This window comes from Salvelinus fontinalis, chromosome 16, assembly GCF_029448725.1.
Source record: "Salvelinus fontinalis isolate EN_2023a chromosome 16, ASM2944872v1, whole genome shotgun sequence".
NCBI lineage: Eukaryota > Metazoa > Chordata > Actinopteri > Salmoniformes > Salmonidae > Salvelinus > Salvelinus fontinalis.
Window position 1 is genome coordinate 47,187,594 of NC_074680.1, and position 22,992 is coordinate 47,210,585.

The 22,992-nt window shown below is 43.9% G+C and overlaps 1 protein-coding gene across 1 annotated transcript in view; it reads left to right on the forward strand.

The window, feature by feature from the left end:
* trip11 (thyroid hormone receptor interactor 11) overlaps positions 1-18,147 on the forward strand; it is a 75,205-nt gene extending 57,058 nt beyond the window's left edge. The window contains exons 29-33 of the mRNA XM_055865588.1: positions 958-1,039; positions 2,683-2,797; positions 12,405-12,530; positions 14,101-14,248; positions 16,644-18,147. Of these exons, the coding sequence (XP_055721563.1) occupies positions 958-1,039; positions 2,683-2,797; positions 12,405-12,530; positions 14,101-14,248; positions 16,644-16,876 (704 nt within the window). The 3' untranslated portion in view covers positions 16,877-18,147. The remainder of the gene's footprint in view (positions 1-957; positions 1,040-2,682; positions 2,798-12,404; positions 12,531-14,100; positions 14,249-16,643) is intronic.
* Positions 18,148-22,992: the final 4,845 nt, after the last annotated feature.

Sequence of the window (22,992 nt, forward strand, 5' to 3'; positions counted from 1 at the left end):
CGGGTGGGGGGCTGGATCTGACTCCCTGATAAGGCTGATAAGGGGGGGGTGGGGGGCTGGATCTGACTCCCTGATAAGGCTGTTAAGGGGGGGGGGGGGGGGGTCTGGATCTGACTCCCTGATAAGGCTGTTAAGGTGTGGGGGGGGGGGGGGGGGGTCTGGATCTGACTCCCTGATAAGGCTGTTAAGGGGTGGGTGGGGGGGGGTCTGGATCTGACTCCCTGATAAGGCTGTTAAGGGGTGGGTGGGGGGGGTCTGGATCTGACTCCCTGATAAGGCTGTTAAGGGGTGGGTGGGGGGGGGGGCTGGATCTGACTCCCTGATAAGGCTGTTAAGGGGTGGGTGGGGGGGGGTCTGGATCTGACTCCCTGATAAGGCTGTTAAGGGGTGGGTGGGGGGGGTCTGGATCTGACTCCCTGATAAGGCTGTTAAGGGGGGGGGGGGGTGGGGGGCTGGATCTGACTCCCTGATAAGGCTGTTAAGGGGGGGGGGGGGGGGCTGGATCTGACTCCATGATAAGGCTGTTAAGGGGTGGGTGGGGGGCTGGATCTGACTCCCTGATAAGGCTGTTAAGGGGGGGCTGGATCTGACTCCCTGATAAGGCTGTTAAGGGGGGGGGGGGGTCTGGATCTGACTCCCTGATAAGGCTGTTAAGGGGTGGGGGGGGGGGGGGGGGGGGGCTGGATCTGACTCCCTGATAAGGCTGTTAAGGGGTGGGGGGGTCTGGATCTGACTCCCTGATGACTGAAGCTTTCTTTGGCATGGCTGTCTCTCCATTACACAATATCTCGACGTTTTAGTCCAACAGACAGACTTAACTGTTGAGTATAGCCAAACTAACCATGCTTCAGACTTCAGCGCATTGAACGTGTGTGTGTGTGTGTGTGTGTGTGTGTGTGTGTGTGTGTGTGTGTGTGTGTGTGTGTGTGTGTGTGTGTGTGTGTGTGTGTGTTACAGTTGATGTGAGGCAGGAGATGTTGGAAGAGTCTCAGGACAAGTTGATGAACCTGCTGAATAGCGCAGAGGGACAAGTGGACCAGTAAGTTCAGCACTGCACTAAATATAATGAATTTAGACACTACACTGACTAAATATAATGAATTTAGACACTACACTGACTAAATATAATGACTTTAGACACTACACTGACTAAATATAATGACTTTAGACACTACACTGACTAAATATAATGACTTTAGACACTACACTGACTAAATATAATGAATTTAGACACTACACTGACTAAATATTATGAATTTAGACACTACACTGACTAAATATAATGAATTTAGACACTACACTGACTAAATATAATTAATTTAACAGGGCTGGGGACAATTCAAATGAAAGTCATTCAATCCAGGAAGTGATTTGAATTTATAATTAAAAGATGTAATAACTTATTTTTTTAAATCAATTGTTTTTCTATTTCGGTCTTATTGAATTGGAATTTCAGTTTACTTCCTGAATTGTCTGACTTTATTAATTGGAATTGATCCCATCCCTGGTATTCAATCTCATATTTCATCTTTCATGTAAGTTGATCAGAGGTTAGGACTATAAAGCACTCATACTGAAGCTGACAGTATTAACGTCAACCTAATGTATTTCTTCTCAAACGAGTGTTGAAAATTGCCATTTGATATCGTCCACCACACAGAGCTATATGTAATAGATTGTAGGCCGTGTTAATAGAGCTATATGTAATAGATTGTAGGCTGTGTTAACAGAGCTATATGTAATAGATTGTAGGCCGTGTTAATAGAGCTATATGTAATAGATTGTAGGCCGTGTTAATAGAGCTATATGTAATAGATTGTAGGCTGTGTTAATAGAGCTATATGTAATAGATTGTAGGCCATGTTAATAGAGCTATATGTAATAGATTGTAGGCTGTGTTAGCAGAGCTATATGTAATAGATTGTAGTCCATGTTAATAGAGCTATATGTAATAGATTGTAGGCTGTGTTAATAGAGCTATATGTAATAGATTGTAGGCCGTGTTAATAGAGCTATATGTAATAGATTGTAGGCCGTGTTAATAGAGCTATATGTAATAGATTGTAGGCCGTGTTAATAGAGCTATATGTAATAGATTGTAGGCTGTGTTAATAGAGCTATATGTAATAGATTGTAGGCTGTGTTAATAGAGCTATATGTAATAGATTGTAGGCTGTGTTAACAGAGCTATATGTAATAGATTGTAGTCCGTGTTAATAGAGCTATATGTAATAGATTGTAGGCTGTGTTAATAGAGCTATATGTAATAGATTGTAGGCCGTGTTAATAGAGCTATATGTAATAGATTGTAGGCCGTGTTAATAGAGCTATATGTAATAGATTGTAGGCCGTGTTAATAGAGCTATATGTAATAGATTGTAGGCCGTGTTAATAGAGCTATATGTAATAGATTGTAGGCCGTGTTATTAGAGCTAAATGTAATAGATTGTAGGCTGTGTTAACAGAGCTATATGTAATAGATTGTAGGCTGTGTTATTTTCCCCATCATGCCTGTGTAATGACTCTGTGGTTCAGAGTATTTTGTCCGCTCAGACGTCCTGTCCACGTGTACTTGTACATAGAGCTGCCTCACGCTACAGAAACACTAGATAGGCTCCTCCCCTATGTGATGTTCTGGCTCGGACAGGGCTGCTTACTTTTCTTTATTTTCTGTCTGCTCAGGGCTCTGATGCGGAACCTGTTCATGGGGTACTTCCACACTCCGAAACCCAAACGCTCCGAGGTGCTGAGGCTCATGGGTAGTGTCCTGGGACTGGACAAGGATGAGGTCAACCAGGTGACTGACAGCACCCCTCCTCTTTTCTACCACTTTCTGCCCTTCCTCTCCTTACTTCTTCTTTCTGCCCCTCCTTTCCTTACTTCCTCTTTCTGCCCCCTCCTCTCCTTACTTCCTCTTTCTGCCCCTCCTTTCCTTACTTCCTCTTTCTGCCCCCTCCTTTCCTTACTTCCTCTTTCTGCCCTCTCCTTTCCTTACTTCCTCTTTCTGCCCCCTCCTTTCCTTACTTCCTCTTTCTGCCCCCTCCTTTCCTTACTTCCTCTTTCTGCCCTTCCTCTCCTTACTTCCTCTTTCTGCCCCCTCCTTTCCTTACTTCTTCTTTCTGCCCCTCCTTTCCTTACTTCCTCTTTCTGCCCCCTCCTTTCCTTACTTCCTCTTTCTGCCCCCTCCTTTCCTTACTTCCTCTTTCTGCCCCCTCCTTTCCTTACTTCCTCTTTCTGCCCCCTCCTTTCCTTACTTCCTCTTTCTGCCCCCTCCTTTCCTTACTTCCTCTTTCTGCCCCCTCCTTTCCTTACTTCCTCTTTCTGCCCCCTCCTTTCCTTACTTCCTCTTTCTGCCCCCTCCTTTCCTTACTTCCTCTTTCTGCCCCCTGCTTTCCTTACTTCCTCTTTCTGCCCCCTCCTTTCCTTACTTCCTCTTTCTGCCCCCTCCTCTCCTTACTTCCTCTTTCTGCCCCCTCTCCTTACTTCCTCTTTCTGCCTCTCCTCCTTACTTCCTCTTTCTGCCCCTCCTCCTTACTTCCTCTTTCTGCCCCCTCCTCTCCTTACTTCCTCTTTCTGCCCCTCCTCCCTACTTCCTCTTTCTGCCCCCTCCTCTCCTTACTTCCTCTTTCTGCCCCCTCCTCTCCTTACTTCCTCTTTCTGCCCCTCCTCTCCTTACTTCCTCTTTCTGACCCCTCCTCTCCTTACTTCCTCTTTCTGACCCCTCCTTTCCTTACTTCCTCTTTCTGCCCCCTCCTTTCCTTACTTCCTCTTTCTGCCCCCTCCTTTCCTTACTTCCTCTTTCTGCCCCCTCCTCTCCTTACTTCCTCTTTCTGCCCCCTCTCCTTACTTCCTCTTTCTGCCTCTCCTCCTTACTTCCTCTTTCTGCCCCTCCTCCTTACTTCCTCTTTCTGCCCCCTCCTCTCCTTACTTCCTCTTTCTGCCCCTCCTCCCTACTTCCTCTTTCTGCCCCCTCCTCTCCTTACTTCCTCTTTCTGCCCCCTCCTCTCCTTACTTCCTCTTTCTGCCCCCTCCTCTCCTTACTTCCTCTTTCTGCCCCTCCTCTCCTTACTTCCTCTTTCTGCCCCCTCCTCTCCTTACTTCCTCTTTCTGCTCCCTCCTCTCCTTACTTCCTCTTTCTGCTCCCTCCTCTCCTTACTTCCTCTTTCTGCTCCCTCCTCTCCTTACTTCCTCTTTCTGCTCCCTCCTCTCCTTACTTCCTCTTTCTGCCCCCTCCTCTCCTTACTTCCTTGTTTTTATCTCTTATCCGTATTTGGGATCCTCTCCTATCCTTCTGTTTGTTCTTTTTCATCTTTTTCAATCATCTGTTTTATTCATAATGTCTTTTCAAACCTGTATCAGTCTCCCTCTGTGATTTCTGAATATCTCTTGGCTAGAAGGCTGAAAACGTATGGGGATGTTTTTACATTTAGACATGTTTGTAATCCCTTTAGTCCAACCACAACTGATCTGGCGTCAGTCTCTAGATAAATGACACATTAACATTCTCTGTGGCTTTGAATCCCTAGCTTGGTCCTAGATCAGTTTGTGTTGTCTTGCCAACTCTTGGGGTCATTGTCATTTGCTAGTAAACCATTCTAAAGGCGTCCTCATATATAGGTTGGGTTTGCTCCTAGTAGAACTTGGCTAGACGAAGTGAGAGTCTATGCTCCCATACTCCCTTTAATTTATTTTTCAAGCGAAGGTATTTTAACTCAATCTGTTAATGTAATTAATTTTGTTTCCACTGATTTTGTCTGTTTCCACTGAGAAGCATACATTCCTACCAAGACGGCAGTTGACAACGTGTGTCTCGTGCACTTCTGTTTGTTTGTTTACGAGGGTTTTGTTATAATCATTCCAAATACAACAGTTTTTTTTTTTACTTACTTAATTTTATCTTTAGCCTGTGGACCTTTACTCAGGAACTTGTTGCATTTACATTATTAGTTAGGTCTGTGTGATTAGTGCGTAACCTCATAGGCCTATTTGTGATTAGTGTGTGACCTCATAGGTCTATGTGTGATTAGTGTGTGACCTCATAGGTCTATGTGTGATTAGTGTGTGTCCTCATAGGTCTATGTGTGATTAGTGTGTGACCTCATAGGTCTATGTGTGATTAGTGTGTGACCTCATAGGTCTATGTGTGATTAGTGTGTGACCTCATAGGTCTATGTGTGATTAGAGTGTGACCTCATAGGTCTATGTGTGATTAGTGTGTGACCTCATAGGTCTATGTGTGATTAGTGTGTGACCTCATAGGTCTATGTGTGATTAGTGTGTGACCTCATAGGTCTATGTGTGATTAGTGTGTGACCTCATAGGCCTATGTGATTAGTGTGTGACCTCATAGGTCTATGTGTGATTAGAGTGTGACCTCATAGGCCTATGTGATTAGTGTGTGACCTCATAGGTCTATGTGTGATTAGTGTGTGACCTCATAGGTCTATGTGTGATTAGTGTGTGACCTCATAGGTCTATGTGTGATTAGTGTGTGACCTCATAGGTCTATGTGTGATTAGTGTGTGACCTCATAGGTCTATGTGTGATTAGTGTGTGACCTCATAGGTCTATGTGTGATTAGTGTGTGACCTCATAGGTCTATGTGTGATTAGTGTGTGACCTCATAGGTCTATGTGTGATTAGTGTGTGACCTCATAGGTCTATGTGTGATTAGTGTGTGACCTCATAGGTCTATGTGTGATTAGTGTGTGACCTCATAGGTCTATGTGTGATTAGTGTGTGACCTCATAGGTCTATGTGTGATTAGTGTGTGACCTCATAGGTCTATGTGTGATTAGTGTGTGTCCTCATAGGTCTATGTGTGATTAGTGTGTGACCTCATAGGTCTATGTGTGATTAGTGTGTGACCTCATAGGTCTATGTGTGATTAGTGTGTGACCTCATAGGTCTATGTGTGATTAGAGTGTGACCTCATAGGTCTATGTGTGATTAGTGTGTGACCTCATAGGTCTATGTGTGATTAGTGTGTGACCTCATAGGTCTATGTGTGATTAGTGTGTGACCTCATAGGTCTATGTGTGATTAGAGTGTGACCTCATAGGTCTATGTGTGATTAGTGTGTGACCTCATAGGTCTATGTGTGATTAGTGTGTGACCTCATAGGTCTATGTGTGATTAGTGTGTGACCTCATAGGTCTATGTGTGATTAGTGTGTGTCCTCATAGGTCTATGTGTGATTAGTGTGTGACCTCATAGGTCTATGTGTGATTAGTGTGTGACCTCATAGGTCTATGTGTGATTAGTGTGTGACCTCATAGGTCTATGTGTGATTAGAGTGTGACCTCATAGGTCTATGTGTGATTAGTGTGTGACCTCATAGGTCTATGTGTGATTAGTGTGTGACCTCATAGGTCTATGTGTGATTAGTGTGTGACCTCATAGGTCTATGTGTGATTAGAGTGTGACCTCATAGGTCTATGTGTGATTAGTGTGTGACCTCATAGGTCTATGTGTGATTAGTGTGTGACCTCATAGGTCTATGTGTGATTAGTGTGTGACCTCATAGGTCTATGTGTGATTAGTGTGTGTCCTCATAGGTCTATGTGTGATTAGTGTGTGACCTCATAGGTCTATGTGTGATTAGTGTGTGACCTCATAGGTCTATGTGTGATTAGTGTGTGACCTCATAGGTCTATGTGTGATTAGTGTGTGACCTCATAGGTCTATGTGTGATTAGTGTGTGACCTCATAGGTCTATGTGTGATTAGAGTGTGACCTCATAGGTCTATGTGTGATTAGTGTGTGACCTCATAGGTCTATGTGTGATTAGTGTGTGACCTCATAGGTCTATGTGTGATTAGTGTGTGACCTCATAGGTCTATGTGTGATTAGTGTGTGTCCTCATAGGTCTATGTGTGATTAGTGTGTGACCTCATAGGTCTATGTGTGATTAGTGTGTGTCCTCATAGGTCTATGTGTGATTAGTGTGTGACCTCATAGGTCTATGTGTGATTAGTGTGTGTCCTCATAGGCCTATAGATCTGATTCTTAGAAAACGTTTGAAGGTTATTTCTAATATTGATTGATAGGCTACAAACAAACATGTTGCTGTTGCTGTTGGTTACCCTTGATGTGGAGAATTGTCTACGGGATGGTGTGGAGAACATTTGAGAGTTTCCCATGTTGCATCCTGGTGAGAAACCATACCCTCCCCCCCCATGTTACAACCAGCCCAAACCATACCCTCCCCCCCATGTTACAACCAGCCCTGCAGCTATGCTACAACCAGCTCTGCAGCTATGTTACAACCAGCCCTGCAGCTATGCTATGTTACAACCAGCCCTGCAGCTATGCTACAACCAGCTCTGCAGCTATGTTACAACCAGCCCTGCAGCTATGTTACAACCAGCCCTGCAGCTATGTTACAACCAGCCCTGCAGCTATGCTACAACCAGCCCTGCAGCTATGCTACAACCAGCTCTGCAGCTATGCTATGTTACAACCAGCCCTGCAGCTATGCTACAACCAGCCCTGCAGCTATGTTACAACCAGCTCTGCAGCTATGCTACAACCAGCCCTGCAGCTATGTTACAACCAGCTCTGCAGCTATGCTACAACCAGCTCTGCAGCTATGTTACAACCAGCTCTGCAGCTATGCTACAACCAGCCCTGCAGCTATGCTATGCTACAACCAGCCCTGCAGCTACGCTACAACCAGCCCTGCAGCTATGCTACAACCAGCCCTGCAGCTATGCTACAACCAGCCCTGCAGCTATGCTACAACCAGCCCTGCAGCTATGCTACAACCAGCCCTGCAGCTATGTTACAACCAGCCCTGCAGCTATGTTACAACCAGCCCTGCAGCTATGCTACAACCAGCCCTGCAGCTATGCTACAACCAGCCCTGCAGCTATGCTACAACCAGCCCTGCAGCTATGCTATGCTACAACCAGCCCTGCAGCTATGTTACAACCGGCCCTGCAGCTATGTTACAACCGGCCCTGCAGCTATGCTACAACCAGCCCTGCAGCTATGTTACAACCAGCCCTGCAGCTATGTTCCAACCGGCCCTGCAGCTATGCTACAACCAGCCCTGCAGCTATGCTACAACCAGCCCTGCAGCTATGTTACAACCAGCCCTGCAGCTATGTTACAACCAGCCCTGCAGCTATGTTACAACCAGCCCTGCAGCTATGTTACAACCAGCCCTGCAGCTATGTTCCAACCAGCCCTGCAGCTATGTTACAACCAGCCCTGCAGCTATGTTACAACCAGCCCTGCAGCTATGTTACAACCAGCCCTGCAGCTATGTTCCAACCAGCCCTGCAGCTATGTTTACAACCAGCTCTGCAGCTATGTTACAACCAGCCCTGCAGCTATGTTACAACCGGCCCTGCAGCTATGTTACAACCAGCTCTGCAGCTATGCTATGCTACAACCAGCCCTGCAGCTATGCTATGCTACAACCAGCCCTGCAGCTATGTTACAACCAGCCCTGCAGCTATGTTACAACCAGCTCTGCAGCTATGTTACAACCGGCCCTGCAGCTATGCTACAACCGGCCCTGCAGCTATGCTACAACCGGCCCTGCAGCTATGCTACAACCAGCCCTGCAGCTATGCTACAACCAGCCCTGCAGCTATGCTACAACCAGCCCTGCAGCTATGTTACAACCAGCCCTGCAGCTATGTTACAACCGGCCCTGCAGCTATGCTACAACCAGCCCTGCAGCTATGTTACAACCGGCCCTGCAGCTATGCTACAACCAGCCCTGCAGCTATGTTACAACCAGCCCTGCAGCTATGTTACAACCAGCCCTGCAGCTATGTTACAACCGGCCCTGCAGCTATGCTACAACCAGCCCTGCAGCTATGCTACAACCAGCCCTGCAGCTATGTTACAACCAGCCCTGCAGCTATGTTACAACCGGCCCTGCAGCTATGCTACAACCAGCCCTGCAGCTATGCTACAACCAGCCCTGCAGCTATGTTACAACCGGCCCTGCAGCTATGCTACAACCAGCCCTGCAGCTATGCTACAACCAGCCCTGCAGCTATGCTACAACCAGCCCTGCAGCTATGTTACAACCAGCCCTGCAGCTATGCTACAACCAGCCCTGCAGCTATGCTACAACCAGCCCTGCAGCTATGCTACAACCAGCCCTGCAGCTATGCTACAACCAGCCCTGCAGCTATGTTTACAACCAGCCCTGCAGCTATGCTACAACCAGCCCTGCAGCTATGCTACAACCAGCCCTGCAGCTATGTTACAACCAGCCCTGCAGCTATGTTACAACCAGCCCTGCAGCTATGCTACAACCAGCCCTGCAGCTATGCTACAACCAGCCCTGCAGCTATGTTACAACCAGCCCTGCAGCTATGCTACAACCGGCCCTGCAGCTATGCTACAACCAGCCCTGCAGCTATGTTACAACCAGCCCTGCAGCTATGTTACAACCAGCCCTGCAGCTATGCTACAACCAGCCCTGCAGCTATGTTACAACCAGCCCTGCAGCTATGCTACAACCAGCCCTGCAGCTATGCTACAACCAGCCCTGCAGCTATGCTACAACCAGCCCTGCAGCTATGTTACAACCAGCCCTGCAGCTATGTTACAACCAGCACTGCAGCTATGTTTACAACCAGCCCTGCAGCTATGCTATGCTACAACCAGCCCTGCAGCTATGTTACAACCAGCCCTGCAGCTATGCTACAACCAGCCCTGCAGCTATGTTACAACCAGCCCTGCAGCTATGTTACAACCAGCCCTGCAGCTATGTTACAACCAGCCCTGCAGCTATGTTACAACCAGCCCTGCAGCTATGCTACAACCAGCCCTGCAGCTATGCTACAACCAGCCCTGCAGCTATGCTACAACCAGCCCTGCAGCTATGTTACAACCAGCCCTGCAGCTATGCTATGCTACAACCAGCCCTGCAGCTATGTTACAACCAGCCCTGCAGCTATGCTATGCTACAACCAGCCCTGCAGCTATGCTACAACCAGCCCTGCAGCTATGCTACAACCAGCCCTGCAGCTATGTTACAACCAGCCCTGCAGCTATGTTTACAACCAGCCCTGCAGCTATGCTATGCTACAACCAGCCCTGCAGCTATGCTATGTTACAACCAGCCCTGCAGCTATGCTACAACCAGCCCTGCAGCTATGTTACAACCAGCCCTGCAGCTATGTTACAACCAGCACTGCAGCTATGTTACAACCAGCCCTGCAGCTATGCTACAACCAGCCCTGCAGCTATGCTATGTTACAACCAGCCCTGCAGCTATGTTACAACCAGCCCTGCAGCTATGCTACAACCAGCCCTGCAGCTATGCTATGCTACAACCAGCCCTGCAGCTATGTTACAACCAGCACTGCAGCTATGTTTACAACCAGCTCTGCAGCTATGCTATGCTACAACCAGCTCTGCAGCTATGTTACAACCAGCCCTGCAGCTATGTTACAACCAGCCCTGCAGCTATGCTATGCTACAACCAGCCCTGCAGCTATGCTACAACCAGCCCTGCAGCTATGCTACAACCAGCCCTGCAGCTATGCTATGCTACAACCAGCCCTGCAGCTATGCTATGCTACAACCAGCCCTGCAGCTATGTTACAACCAGCCCTGCAGCTATGCTACAACCAGCCCTGCAGCTATAATGAAGGAGTATAACAAAGTGTTCCGATAAGCTTACGTTGTTATTATTAGACGCTTGTGTCTATTTTAATATTGAGGAATATGACTTTCTCTGGTCATAGGAGTAACAACATGAATTGGTGCGTGAGGCAGAATGCAGTGTTGACTTGAGTTTCACCATCAGCTGGTAGACTGTGTCTCTTTTTCTCAGTGGAGGGACAGGAATTCGGTTGAGAGGCAGCCGGGGGGGGGGGGGGTCACGTTTTTATGCTCACTCAGTTGTGTCACAAGTAATACTACAAATGATCTATTACCAGTGTGATCATATACCATTTAAAAAGATATATATATATTTTTTTCTACATTTCCTGGTTCTACATATAGAACATTTTCTATATTTCCTGGTTCTACATATCTATATCATTTTCTACATATCTATAGAATATACATTTTCTACATTTCCTATTTCTACATATCTATATAGTATAATTTTCTACATTTCCTGGTTCTATATAGTGTTTTGTATGTTTTCCCGTTTTATCTCTTTGAGAGTTTGTGTTCCTTTACCAACACCACATTCCCTGTCTACATGTGTTTTTTGTTCTAGTAGAAATACATCTAGAACACGTTCTGTTCTATCCTGTATTTCTATCTGATAGTATGACATCTAGTGGCCCTTGTGGGTACTTTAGAATACCACTGTTGTCTGCTATTACCTCTGGCTCGCTGTGTGGCCTTATCTGTCCCACTATTGACTGTGGAGATTATACTCTGATGAAGGGTCGACTGATCGGAAGCTCTGCTATATTAAAATACATTTCCATCTGACGAAGTGGGCGGAGACTATATACAGTGATAATGTATTGGGCCTGTAGCCTACTGAGCGTAGCCAATATACAGTGATAATGTATTGGGCCTATAGCCAATATACAGTGATAATGTATTGGGCCTATAACCTACTGAGCATAGCCAATATACAGTGATAATGTATTGGGCCTGTAGCCTACTGAGCATAGCCAATATACAGTGATAATGTATTGGGCCTATAACCTACTGAGCATAGCTAATATACAGTGATAATGTATTGGGCCTATAGCCTACTGAGCATAGCCAATATACAGTGATAATGTATTGGGCCTATAGCCTACTGAGCATAGCCAATATACAGTGATAATGTATTGGGCCTGTAGCCTACTGAGCATAGCCAATATACAGTGATAATGTATTGGGCCTATAGCCTACTGAGCATAGCTAATAGATAGTGATAATGTATTGGACCTATAACCTACTGCACAAACCGCATTACTACAGAACTGTTTTTAATTGGTTAATTTTCCATAGGCATATGTTTTTCATTAAGTCACGCTTTAAAAAAAAATCATGTTGTCTTCCATTTTGACTCGGAGGGGAGTCTTGACTCCGATGAGGTTGGTGACCGCTGCTGTTGACTATACCCTACCAATGATAGTTTCACAACAGTGTTTTGGACCAATCAGAGATCACTCAAGGAGTATTGGGTTGGAACAGTGTTTTGGACCAATCAGAGATCACTCAAGGAGTATTGGGTTGGAACAGTGTTTTGGACCAATCAGAGATCACTCAAGGAGTATTGGGTTGGAACAGTGTTTTGGACCAATCAGGGGGTGGAACGACGCCAGGATCTTTTAGAGTTGACTCCGGTGGTCGAGGAATCAACTCTTTTGGAGTCGACTCTCCACCACTACGTAACCTCTAATCCCGGATTGGTGGTCACCTCACTCTGTCCCTGACTAATCGTGAACTCTGACCTCTAACCTTTGTCCCTGTAGCTGTTGGAGGAGGAGGGAGGCCATGGTGTCGGCGGCTGGGTGCCCGGCTGGTTGGGAGGCAGAGCTGTACAGAGTGTCCCCAACACACCGCAGAGACCTGGAGCAGGACAGGGGGGCTTCAACAACGTGAGTATAAGGACATTATGCACACAGATATGGATAAACACACAGATATGGACACACACAGATATGGATAAACACACAGATATGGATAAACACACAGATATGGATAAACACACAGATATGGATAAACACACAGATATGGATAAACACACAGATATGGATAAACACACAGATATGGATAAACACACAGATATGGATAAACACACAGATATGGATAAACACACAGATATGGATAAACACACAGATATGGATAAACACACAGATATGGATAAACACACAGATATGGATAATCACACAGATATGGATAAACACACAGATATGGATAAACACACAGATATGGATAAACACACAGATATGGACACACACACAGATATGGACACACACACAGATATGGACACACACACACACAGATATGGACACACACACACACAGATATGGACACACACATACACAGATATGGACACACACACACAGAGATATGGACACACACAGAGATATGGACACACACAGAGATATGGACACACACAGAGATATGGACACACATACACACAGAGATATGGACACACACACACACACACAGAGATATGGACACACACACACACACACAGAGATATGGACACACACACACAGAGATATGGACACACACACACACACACACAGAGATATGGACACACACACACACACACACAGAGATATGGACACACACACACACACACACACAGAGATATGGACACACACACAGAGAGATATGGACACAGATATACATGGACACACACACAGATATGGACACACACACACACACACAGATATGGACACACACAGAGATCTGGACACACACACACAGATACGGACACAGATATACATGGACACACACACAGATATGGACACACAGACACACACATATGCGCACACATATCGACACATATGCACACACGTACCTAAACTAACTTTGGTACCCAGCTACCCTACTTTGATCTTCTGTTCTTCTTCTCTGGTAGTTCTCTGTTGTTCTTCTTCTCCGGTAGTTCTCTGTTCTTCTTCTCTGGTAGTTCTCTGTTCTTCTTCTCTGGTAGTTCTCTGTTGTTCTTCTTCTCTGGTAGTTCTCTGTTGTTCTTCTTCTCCGGTAGTTATCTGTTCTTCTTCTCTGGTAGTTCTCTGTTGTTCTTCTTCTCCGGTAGTTATCTGTTCTTCTTCTTCTCCGGTAGTTATCTGTTCTTCTTCTTCTCCGGTAGTTCTCTGTTCTTCTTCTCTGGTAGTTCTCTGTTCTTCTTCTTCTCTGGTAGTTCTCTGTTCTTCTTCTTCTCTGGTAGTTCTCTGTTGTTCTTCTTCTCTGGTAGTTCTCTGTTGTTCTTCTTCTCTGGTAGTTCTCTGTTCTTCTTCTCTGGTAGTTCTCTGTTCTTCTTCTCTGGTAGTTTTCTTCTCTGGTAGTTCTCTGTTCTTCTTCTTCTCTGGTAGTTCTCTGTTGTTCTTCTTCTTCTCCGGTAGTTCTCTGTTGTTCTTCTTCTTCTCCGGTAGTTCTCTGTTGTTCTTCTTCTTCTCCGGTAGTTCTCTGATCTCTTCTGTTCTTTTCCAGTCGTTCTCTGAGATGTTTGTAAAGTTCCTGGAGGTGGAGTCTAGGCCGGCACTCCCTGCCCCCAGACTTCCTGTCTATGACATCAAACCTCTCAGTGCCCCGCCACCTGGGAGGACCACCAGCTCAGCCTGGGCTCAACAACCAGAAGGTAATGCTGTCATGGTAATATTGTTCCAGGGTGAGGTAATGCTGTCATGGTAATATTGTTCCAGGGTGAAATAATGCTGTCATGGTAATATTGTTCAAGGGTGAAATAATGCTGTCATGGTAATATTGTTCAAGGGTGAAATAATGTTGTCATGGTAATATTGTTCAAGGGTGAAATAATGCTGTCATGGTAATATTGTTCAAGGGTGAAATAATGCTGTCATGATAATATTGTTCCAGGGTGAAATAATGTTGTCATGGTAATATTGTTAAAGGGTGAAATAATACTGTCATGGTAATATTGTTTCAGGGTGAGGTCATGCTCCCATGGTAATATTGTTCAAGGGTGAAATAATGCTGTCATGGTAATATTGTTAAAGGGTGAAATAATACTGTCATGGTAATATTGTTCCAGGATGAGGTAATGCTGTCATGGTAATATTGTTTCAGGGTGAGGTAATGCTGGCATGGTAATATTGTTTCAGGGTGAGGTAATGCTCCCATGGTAATATTGTTCCAGGGTGAGGTAATGCTCTCATGGTAATATTGTTTCAGGGTGAGGTAATGCTGTCATGGTAATATTGTTCCAGTGTGAAATAATGCTGTCATGGTAATATTGTTAAAGAGTGAAATAATGCTCCCATGGTAATATTGTTCCAGGGTGAGGTAATGCTCTCATGATAATATTGTTTCAGGGTGAGGTCATGCTCCCATGGTAATATTGTTCCAGGGTGAGGTAATGCTGTCATGGTAATATTGTTCCAGTGTGAAATAATGCTGTCATGGTAATATTGTTAAAGGGTGAAATAATGCTCCCATGGTAATATTGTTCCAGGGTGAGGTAATGCTCTCATGATAATATTGTTTCAGGGTGAGGTCATGCTCCCATGGTAATATTGTTCCAGGGTGAGGTAATGCTGTCATGGTAATATTGTTCCAGGGTGAGGTAATGCTGTCATGGTAATATTGTTAAAGGGTGAAGTAATGCTGTCATGGTAATATTGTTCCAGGATGAGGTAATGCTGTCATGGTAATATTGTTTCAGGGTGAGGTAATGCTGGCATGGTAATATTGTTTCAGGGTGAGGTAATGCTCCCATGGTAATATTGTTCCAGGGTGAGGTAATGCTGTCATGGTAATATTGTTCCAGGGTGAGGTAATGCTGTCATGGTAATATTGTTCCAGGGTGAAATAATGCTGTCATGGTAATATTGTTCAAGGGTGAAATAATGCTGTCATGGTAATATTGTTCCAGGGTGAAATAATGTTGTCATGGTAATATTGTTAAATGGTGAAATAATACTGTCATGGTAATATTGTTTCAGGGTGAGGTCATGCTCCCATGGTAATATTGTTCAAGGGTGAAATAATGCTGTCATGGTAATATTGTTAAAGGGTGAAATAATACTGTCATGGTAATATTGTTCCAGGATGAGGTAATGCTGTCATGGTAATATTGTTTCAGGGTGAGGTAATGCTGGCATGGTAATATTGTTTCAGGGTGAGGTAATGCTCCCATGGTAATATTGTTCCAGGGTGAGGTAATGCTCTCATGGTAATATTGTTTCAGGGTGAGGTAATGCTGTCATGGTAATATTGTTCCAGTGTGAAATAATGCTGTCATGGTAATATTGTTAAAGAGTGAAATAATGCTCCCATGGTAATATTGTTACAGGGTGAGGTAATGCTCTCATGATAATATTGTTTCAGGGTGAGGTCATGCTCCCATGGTAATATTGTTCCAGGGTGAGGTAATGCTGTCATGGTAATATTGTTCCAGTGTGAAATAATGCTGTCATGGTAATATTGTTAAAGGGTGAAATAATGCTCCCATGGTAATATTGTTCCAGGGTGAGGTAATGCTCTCATGATAATATTGTTTCAGGGTGAGGTCATGCTCCCATGGTAATATTGTTCCAGGGTGAGGTAATGCTGTCATGGTAATATTGTTCCAGTGTGAAATAATGCTGTCATGGTAATATTGTTAAAGGGTGAAATAATGCTGTCATGGTAATATTTTTCCAGGGTGAAGTTTAGCGGGCAGTGTAGCAGTGGTTCTGACTGAGGGTTGAGACTGAGGACAGAAGAACCCATGTTACATGAGATATGAAGAACCTGGCCAGGGTTGAGTGAGAGCATGGGATGATTTACAGGGGGAGACAGCTAGGCAGCAGTTGCTCCCAGAGGGATTGTTCAGAATATCAACCATACCCCGGACCCTTCTACCCAGACTCCTCTGCCCTCAGTCTCACCCCTAGCCAGAACCTCTGTAGAGACTTGTTTGTGTACTTCTGAAGTAAACAAACAAATCTGAAGCGTCGGTTCCGGGCCTTCTCAACCCCTGCCGCCTCCAGCTTACTCTGACCTCTGACCTCTGACCTCTGTTTCCTCCTCAGGAGGGGCGGCGGCCGGCAGGGGACAGAGAGCAGCCGGGGAGTCCAACCCCTTCCTGGCTCCCCGCTCTGCGGCCGTACCGCTGATGCATCATGGGAGTGGTAGTTCCAGTGCGTCGGGAGGACACCACCACCTCCTAATGAAACCCATCTCAGACAACCTGCCTACCTTCACCCCCGTGCCCGTCTCTGCTGAGAGCGGAGGGCAGGTGCTCAAAGACTTACTCAAGCAGTGATTGGAGCCACGGCCTGTCACTCAAAGCTCCTCATCCAATCAGGAGGAGCGTAGACACAGACTGAGATGGAGGAGGACCGTTATTACTGTGTGCCGCTTTCTTCCAACAGTCACTCAGTGATGGTTCTATTAACTTCTACACGGGATAATGGTTCTATTAACTTCTACACGGGATAATAGTTCTATTAACTTCTTCACGGGATAATGGTTCTATTAACTTCTACACAGGATAATGGTTCTATTAACTTCTACACAGGATAATGGTTCTATTAACTTCTACACAGGATAATGGTTCTATTAACTTCTACACGGGATAATGGTTCTATTAACTTCTTCACGGGATAATGGTTCTATTAACTTCTACACAGGATAATGGTTCTATTAACTTCTACACGGGATAATAGTTCTATTAACTTCTTCACGGGATAATGGTTCTATTAACTTCTACACGGGATAATGGTTCTATTAACTTCTACACAGGATAATGGTTCTATTAACTTCTACACAGGATAATGGTTCTATTAACTTCTACACGGGATAATAGTTCTATTAACTTCTTCACGGGATAATGGTTCTATTAACTTCTACACAGGATAATGGTTCTATTAACTTCTACACGGGATAATAGTTCTATTAACTTCTTCACGGGATAATGGTTCTATTAACTTCTACACAGGATAATGGTTCTATTAACTTCTACACGGGATAATAGTTCTATTAACTTCTTCACGGGATAATGGTTCTATTAACTTCTACACAGGATAATGGTTCTATTAACTTCTACACGGGATAATGGTTCTAACTTCTACACAGGATAATGGTTCTATTAACTTCTACACGGGATAATAGTTCTATTAACTTCTTCACGGGATAATGGTTCTATTAACTTCTACACAGGATAATGGTTCTATTAACTTCTACACAGGATAATGGTTCTATTAACTTCTACACGGGATAATGGTTCTTCTAACCTCCAAACAGCAGGACATGTCAGGCAGACCCTCTCTGATTTACTGTCAGTTTGTTGTCGAGTTGATATTGTTGATATTTTGTTGGCACTATTAAAGGGGAACTCTGCGTTGGTACATGCGTTTTTGGTTGTTTGAGCTACCGATTTGACGCTTTAAGGAGATGAGGTAGAATCAGGACTTGCTGTTCAATGCCCGGAGTGTCCCTCCCACTCACTCGGTCTTTGTAACTTTTTCTGCCACGGTATATTGTTACAGACAGACAGTTTATGCATTGAATAAAGAGGGAAGTGTGTGTGAATGACTCCTGGGTATAGCTGTGTCATGTGACGTACGTGAGTGAGGGAGAACATCTCTACTAAATATGACTGGGTTGGACAATTTGGGGATGTAGGAGTTTCTTAATGTTATGTTTTGTATTCTTTCATTTTAGCCATAGGCCTTCAGTATAATCTGTCTGATCTGGCAAAATGGCACCCTAATCCCTACGATCCCTACCAGAGCCTTGGTCAAATGTAGTACACTGTAGGGAATAGGGTGCTATTTGGATGCATTATATAACACTGCTGTATGTATTAAACATTCAGTGCTATTATATATATATATATAATGTATGTATATATATATGTACATATATATATATATGTACATATATATATATATATATATATATATATATATATATATATACACATATATATATATATATATATATATATATATACACATATGTATATATGTATATATGTGTATGTATATATGTGTGTGTATATATATGTGTGTATATATATATATATATATATATATATATCAGTATCAGTCAAAAGTTTAGACACACCTATTCATTCCAGGGTATTTCTGTATTTTTACTATTTTCTACATTGTAGAATATTAGTGAAGACATCAAAACTATGAAATAACACACATGGAATCATGTAGTAACCAGAAAAGTGTTAAACAAATAAAAATATATTTGAGATTCTTCAAAGTAGCCACCCTTTGCCTTGATGACAGCTTTGCACACTCTTGGCATTCTCTCAACCAGCTTCACCTGGCTTGCTTTTCCAACAGTCTTGATTGACTTCCCACGTATGCTGAGCACTTGTTGGCACTTTTCCTTCATCTGATGCAGCAATCCATCATTCTTCGTCTTGGTCAAATAGCCCTTACACAGCCTTTTTCCTGTTGAAAAACAAATGATAGTCCCACTAAGCGCAAACCAGATGGGATGGCGTATCGCTGCAGAATGCTGTAGTAGCCATGCTGGTCAAGTGTGCCTTGAATTCTAAATAAATCACTGACCGTGTCACCAGCAAAGCACCATCACACCACCTCCTCCATGCTTCACGGTGGGAACCACACATGCGGAGATCATCCGTTCACCTACTCTGCGTTTCACAAAGACACGGCGGTTGAAACCAAAAATATAAAATTTGGACTCATCAGACCAAAGCAGCAATTCGACCATGATGGCCTGATTCACACAGTCTTCTCTGAACAGTTGAGATGTCGTACTTGAACTCTGTGAAGCATTTATTTGGGCTGCAATTTCTGAGGCTGGTAACTCTAATGAGCTTATCCTCTGCAGCAGAGGTAACTCTGGGTCTTCCTTTCCTGTGGCGGTCCTCATGAGAGACAGTTTTATCATAACGCTTGATGGTTTTTGCAACTGCACTTGAAGAAACTTTCAAAGTTCTTGAAATGTTCCATATTGACTGGCCTTCATGTCTTAAAGTAATGATGGACTGACGTTTCTCTTTGCTTATTTGAGCTGTTCTTGTCATAATATGGACTTGGTCTTTTACCAAATAGGGCTATCTTCTGTATACCACCCATACCTTGTCATAACACAACTGATTGGCTCAAACACATTAAGAAGGAAAGAAATTCCACAAATTCTCTTTTAACAAGTCACACCTGTTAATTGAAATGCATTCCAGGTGACTACTTCATGAAGCTGGTTGAGAGAATGCCAAGAGTGTGCAAAGCTGTCATCAAGGCAAAGGGTGGTGGCTTTGAAAAATCTCAAATATAAAAAAAAATTAAAAATCAATTCAATATGTGTTATTTCATCGTTTTGATGTCTTCACTATTATTCTACAATGGAGAAAATAAAGAAAATCCCTTATGAGTAGGTGTGTCCAAACTTTAGACTGGTAGTGTATGTGTAAATGGGTGATATTTTAATAATAATTAAGGCAGTTCTGGAAGTACTGTCCAAAGTGTCTACCAATTTTGCTATTAAGATATAAAGGTATATGATTTGGTTTGTAAATTATTAAATACAAATATATATTTACAAAGTTGTAATAACAACTGCACATTAAAAAGCTTTACCTTTCGCCAACTCTGTCAAGTTAGCTCTAAATTTTTCTAGGAATATCCTCCACAGTCAACTGCTGGAAAATGATTTTCACCCATACTTCCGAGATGATATAATAGTCAAATAATATTGAAATGATATATCCTCATACTCCCCAAAACATGTTAAAGATGCAGTCTCAGAGAAGTGTTAATGAATTACTAGGAAACCCCTCAGATAGAGAAGTGTTAATGAATTTTTTGGGGGGGGGAAACTAAAAATGGAAGAGCACTCAGATAACTAGTGACTTGCTATGTTGGTTGTTTTGATAAAATAAAGGTATTACTACCCTTCAAAAGTATGTAGGTCTGTCTCCTCCTTTTGAGTTGAAGCTATTGGTTGCGTCTCAAATTGCACCCTATTTCCTGTACACATTGCACTACTTTTGACCGGGACCCATAAGGTTCCCATAGCGATCCATAAGGTTCCCATAGGGCCCATAGCGTTCCATAAGGTTCCCATAGCGTTCCATAAGGTTCCATTAGGGCCCATAAGGTTCCCATAGCGTTCCATAGCGTTCCATTAGGGCCCATAAGGTTCCCATAGCGTTCCATAGGGCCCGTAGCGTTCCATAAGGTTCCCATAGGGTTCCAGTCAAAAGCAGTGCACTTTTTGGGGAATCGGTGCCATTTGAGACGCTGCCTTTGAGTTTGAGGCAAAAAACCACTGATTTATCAGCTTAATATGTTTCATGATCTCCACAAGTATCTCCAGGTATTTTGAATTTCCACCATTTTCCACCTTGACCTCCTCAGCAAAGAACAGCTAGCCTCTGTATACGCTGCAACTCAGAAAAACTAGCCTCTGTACTCAGAACAAATAGCCTTTACAGCTGCACCATCGAGAGCATCCTGATGGGTTGCATCACTGCCTGGTATGGCAACTGCTCAGCCTCCGACCACAAGTCACTACAGGAGGGGGGTGCGAACGGGCCCAGTACATCCCGGGGCCAAGTTTCCTGCCATCCAAGACCTCTACACCAGGCGGTGTCAGAGGAAGGCCCTAAAAATTGTCAAAGACTCCAGCCACCCTAGTCATAGACTGTTCTCTCTGCTACAGCACGGCAAGCGTTACCGGAGCACCTAGTCTAGGTCCAAGAGGCTCCAAAAATAGCTTCTACCCCCAAGCCATACTGTAAGACTCCTGAACAACAAATCAAATGGCTACCCAGACTATTTCCCCATAATGACAAAGCAAAAACAGGTTTTTAGAAAATTTTGCAAATGTATTCAATATAAAAAATTACTCATATTTACAAAATTATTCAGACCGTTTACTCAGTACTTTGTTGAAGCACCTTTGGCAGCGATTACAGCCTCGAGTCTTTTTGGAGGCCCCTGTGTTCTTGGGGACCTTCAATGCTGCAGACATTTTTTTGTACCCTTTCCCAGATCTGTGCTTTGACACAATCATGTCTCGGAGCTCTACGGACAATTCATTCCACCTCATGGCTTGGTTTTTGCTCTGACATGTACTGTCAACTGTGGGACCTTATATAGACAGGTGTGTGCCTTTCCGAATCATGTCCAATCAATTGAATTTACCACAGCTGGACTCCAATCAAGTTGTAGAAACATCTCAAGGATGATCGATGGAAACAGGATGCACCTGAGCTCAATTTCAAATCTCATAGTAAAGGGTCTGAATACTTATGTAAATAAGTTATTTTTGTTTTTTATTTGTAATTTGCTTTCGCGTTGTCATTACGGGATATTGAATTTTCAATTTTACAATAAGACTAACGTAACAAAATGTGGAGAAAGCGAAGGGGTCTGAATACTTTATGAATTAAGTGTATATACGCTCCTATGCATATCAGAAAAGTTACCTAATTTTTTTACAAAGTGTCTGAATATTCTACACTTGGTCATATAGGGCTCCCGAGTGGCGCAGTGGTCTAAGGCACTGCATCTCAGTGCAAGAAGCGACACTACAGTCCTTGGTTCGAATCCAGGCTGAATCACATCCAGACGTGATTGGGAGTCCTATAGGGCGATTGTCACATTCTGACCTTAGTTCCTATGTTATGTCTTTATTTTAGTTTGGTCAGGGCTTGAGTTGGGGTGGGCATTCTATGTTGTTTTTCTATGTTTTGTTCTGTTGGTAGATTTCTATGTGTTGGGCCTAGTATGGTTCTCAATCAGAGGCAGGTGTCAGTTGTTATCTCTGATTGGGAGCCATATATAGGTACCCTGTTTTTCATTGTGTTTTGTGGGTGATTATAGTTTCTGTTCTGTGTTTTGTTTCACCGGACAGGAGTGTTCGTTTGTCGTTTTATTGTTTTTGATCAGTGTTCATTATTTCGTATTAAAACAATATGGACACTTACCACGCTGCGCATTGGTCGTCCTCTTCTTCCAACCACGACAAGCGTTACAGCGGTGCACAATTGGCCCAACATCGTCAGGGTTTGACCGGTGTAGGCCGGTCATTGTAAATAAGAATTTGTTCTTAACTGACTTGCCTAGTTAAATAAAAAATATGACTAATTTAGCTCTGAATGTTCTGCTGTTGGAGGCGTACCAGGTTTGTATAACCGGGTATTTCTAATATTGTTCTGGTATTAGCGAGTCAACAGGAGGTTGACCATCTCCCACTCAACTGTGATTTAACAGATCACTGCCTTCATAGAACCAGTGTGGATTATGTACGTTGTGCTTTAAAAGAGGGGGTTACTACCTAACGATGACGTGGCTCAGTTGGTAGAGCGTTGCAAGGTGATCTTGGGTTTTGATTCCCGCGTGGAGCCAACCATACGTAAACTGAGTCAGGTTCGTAGGCCTCCTT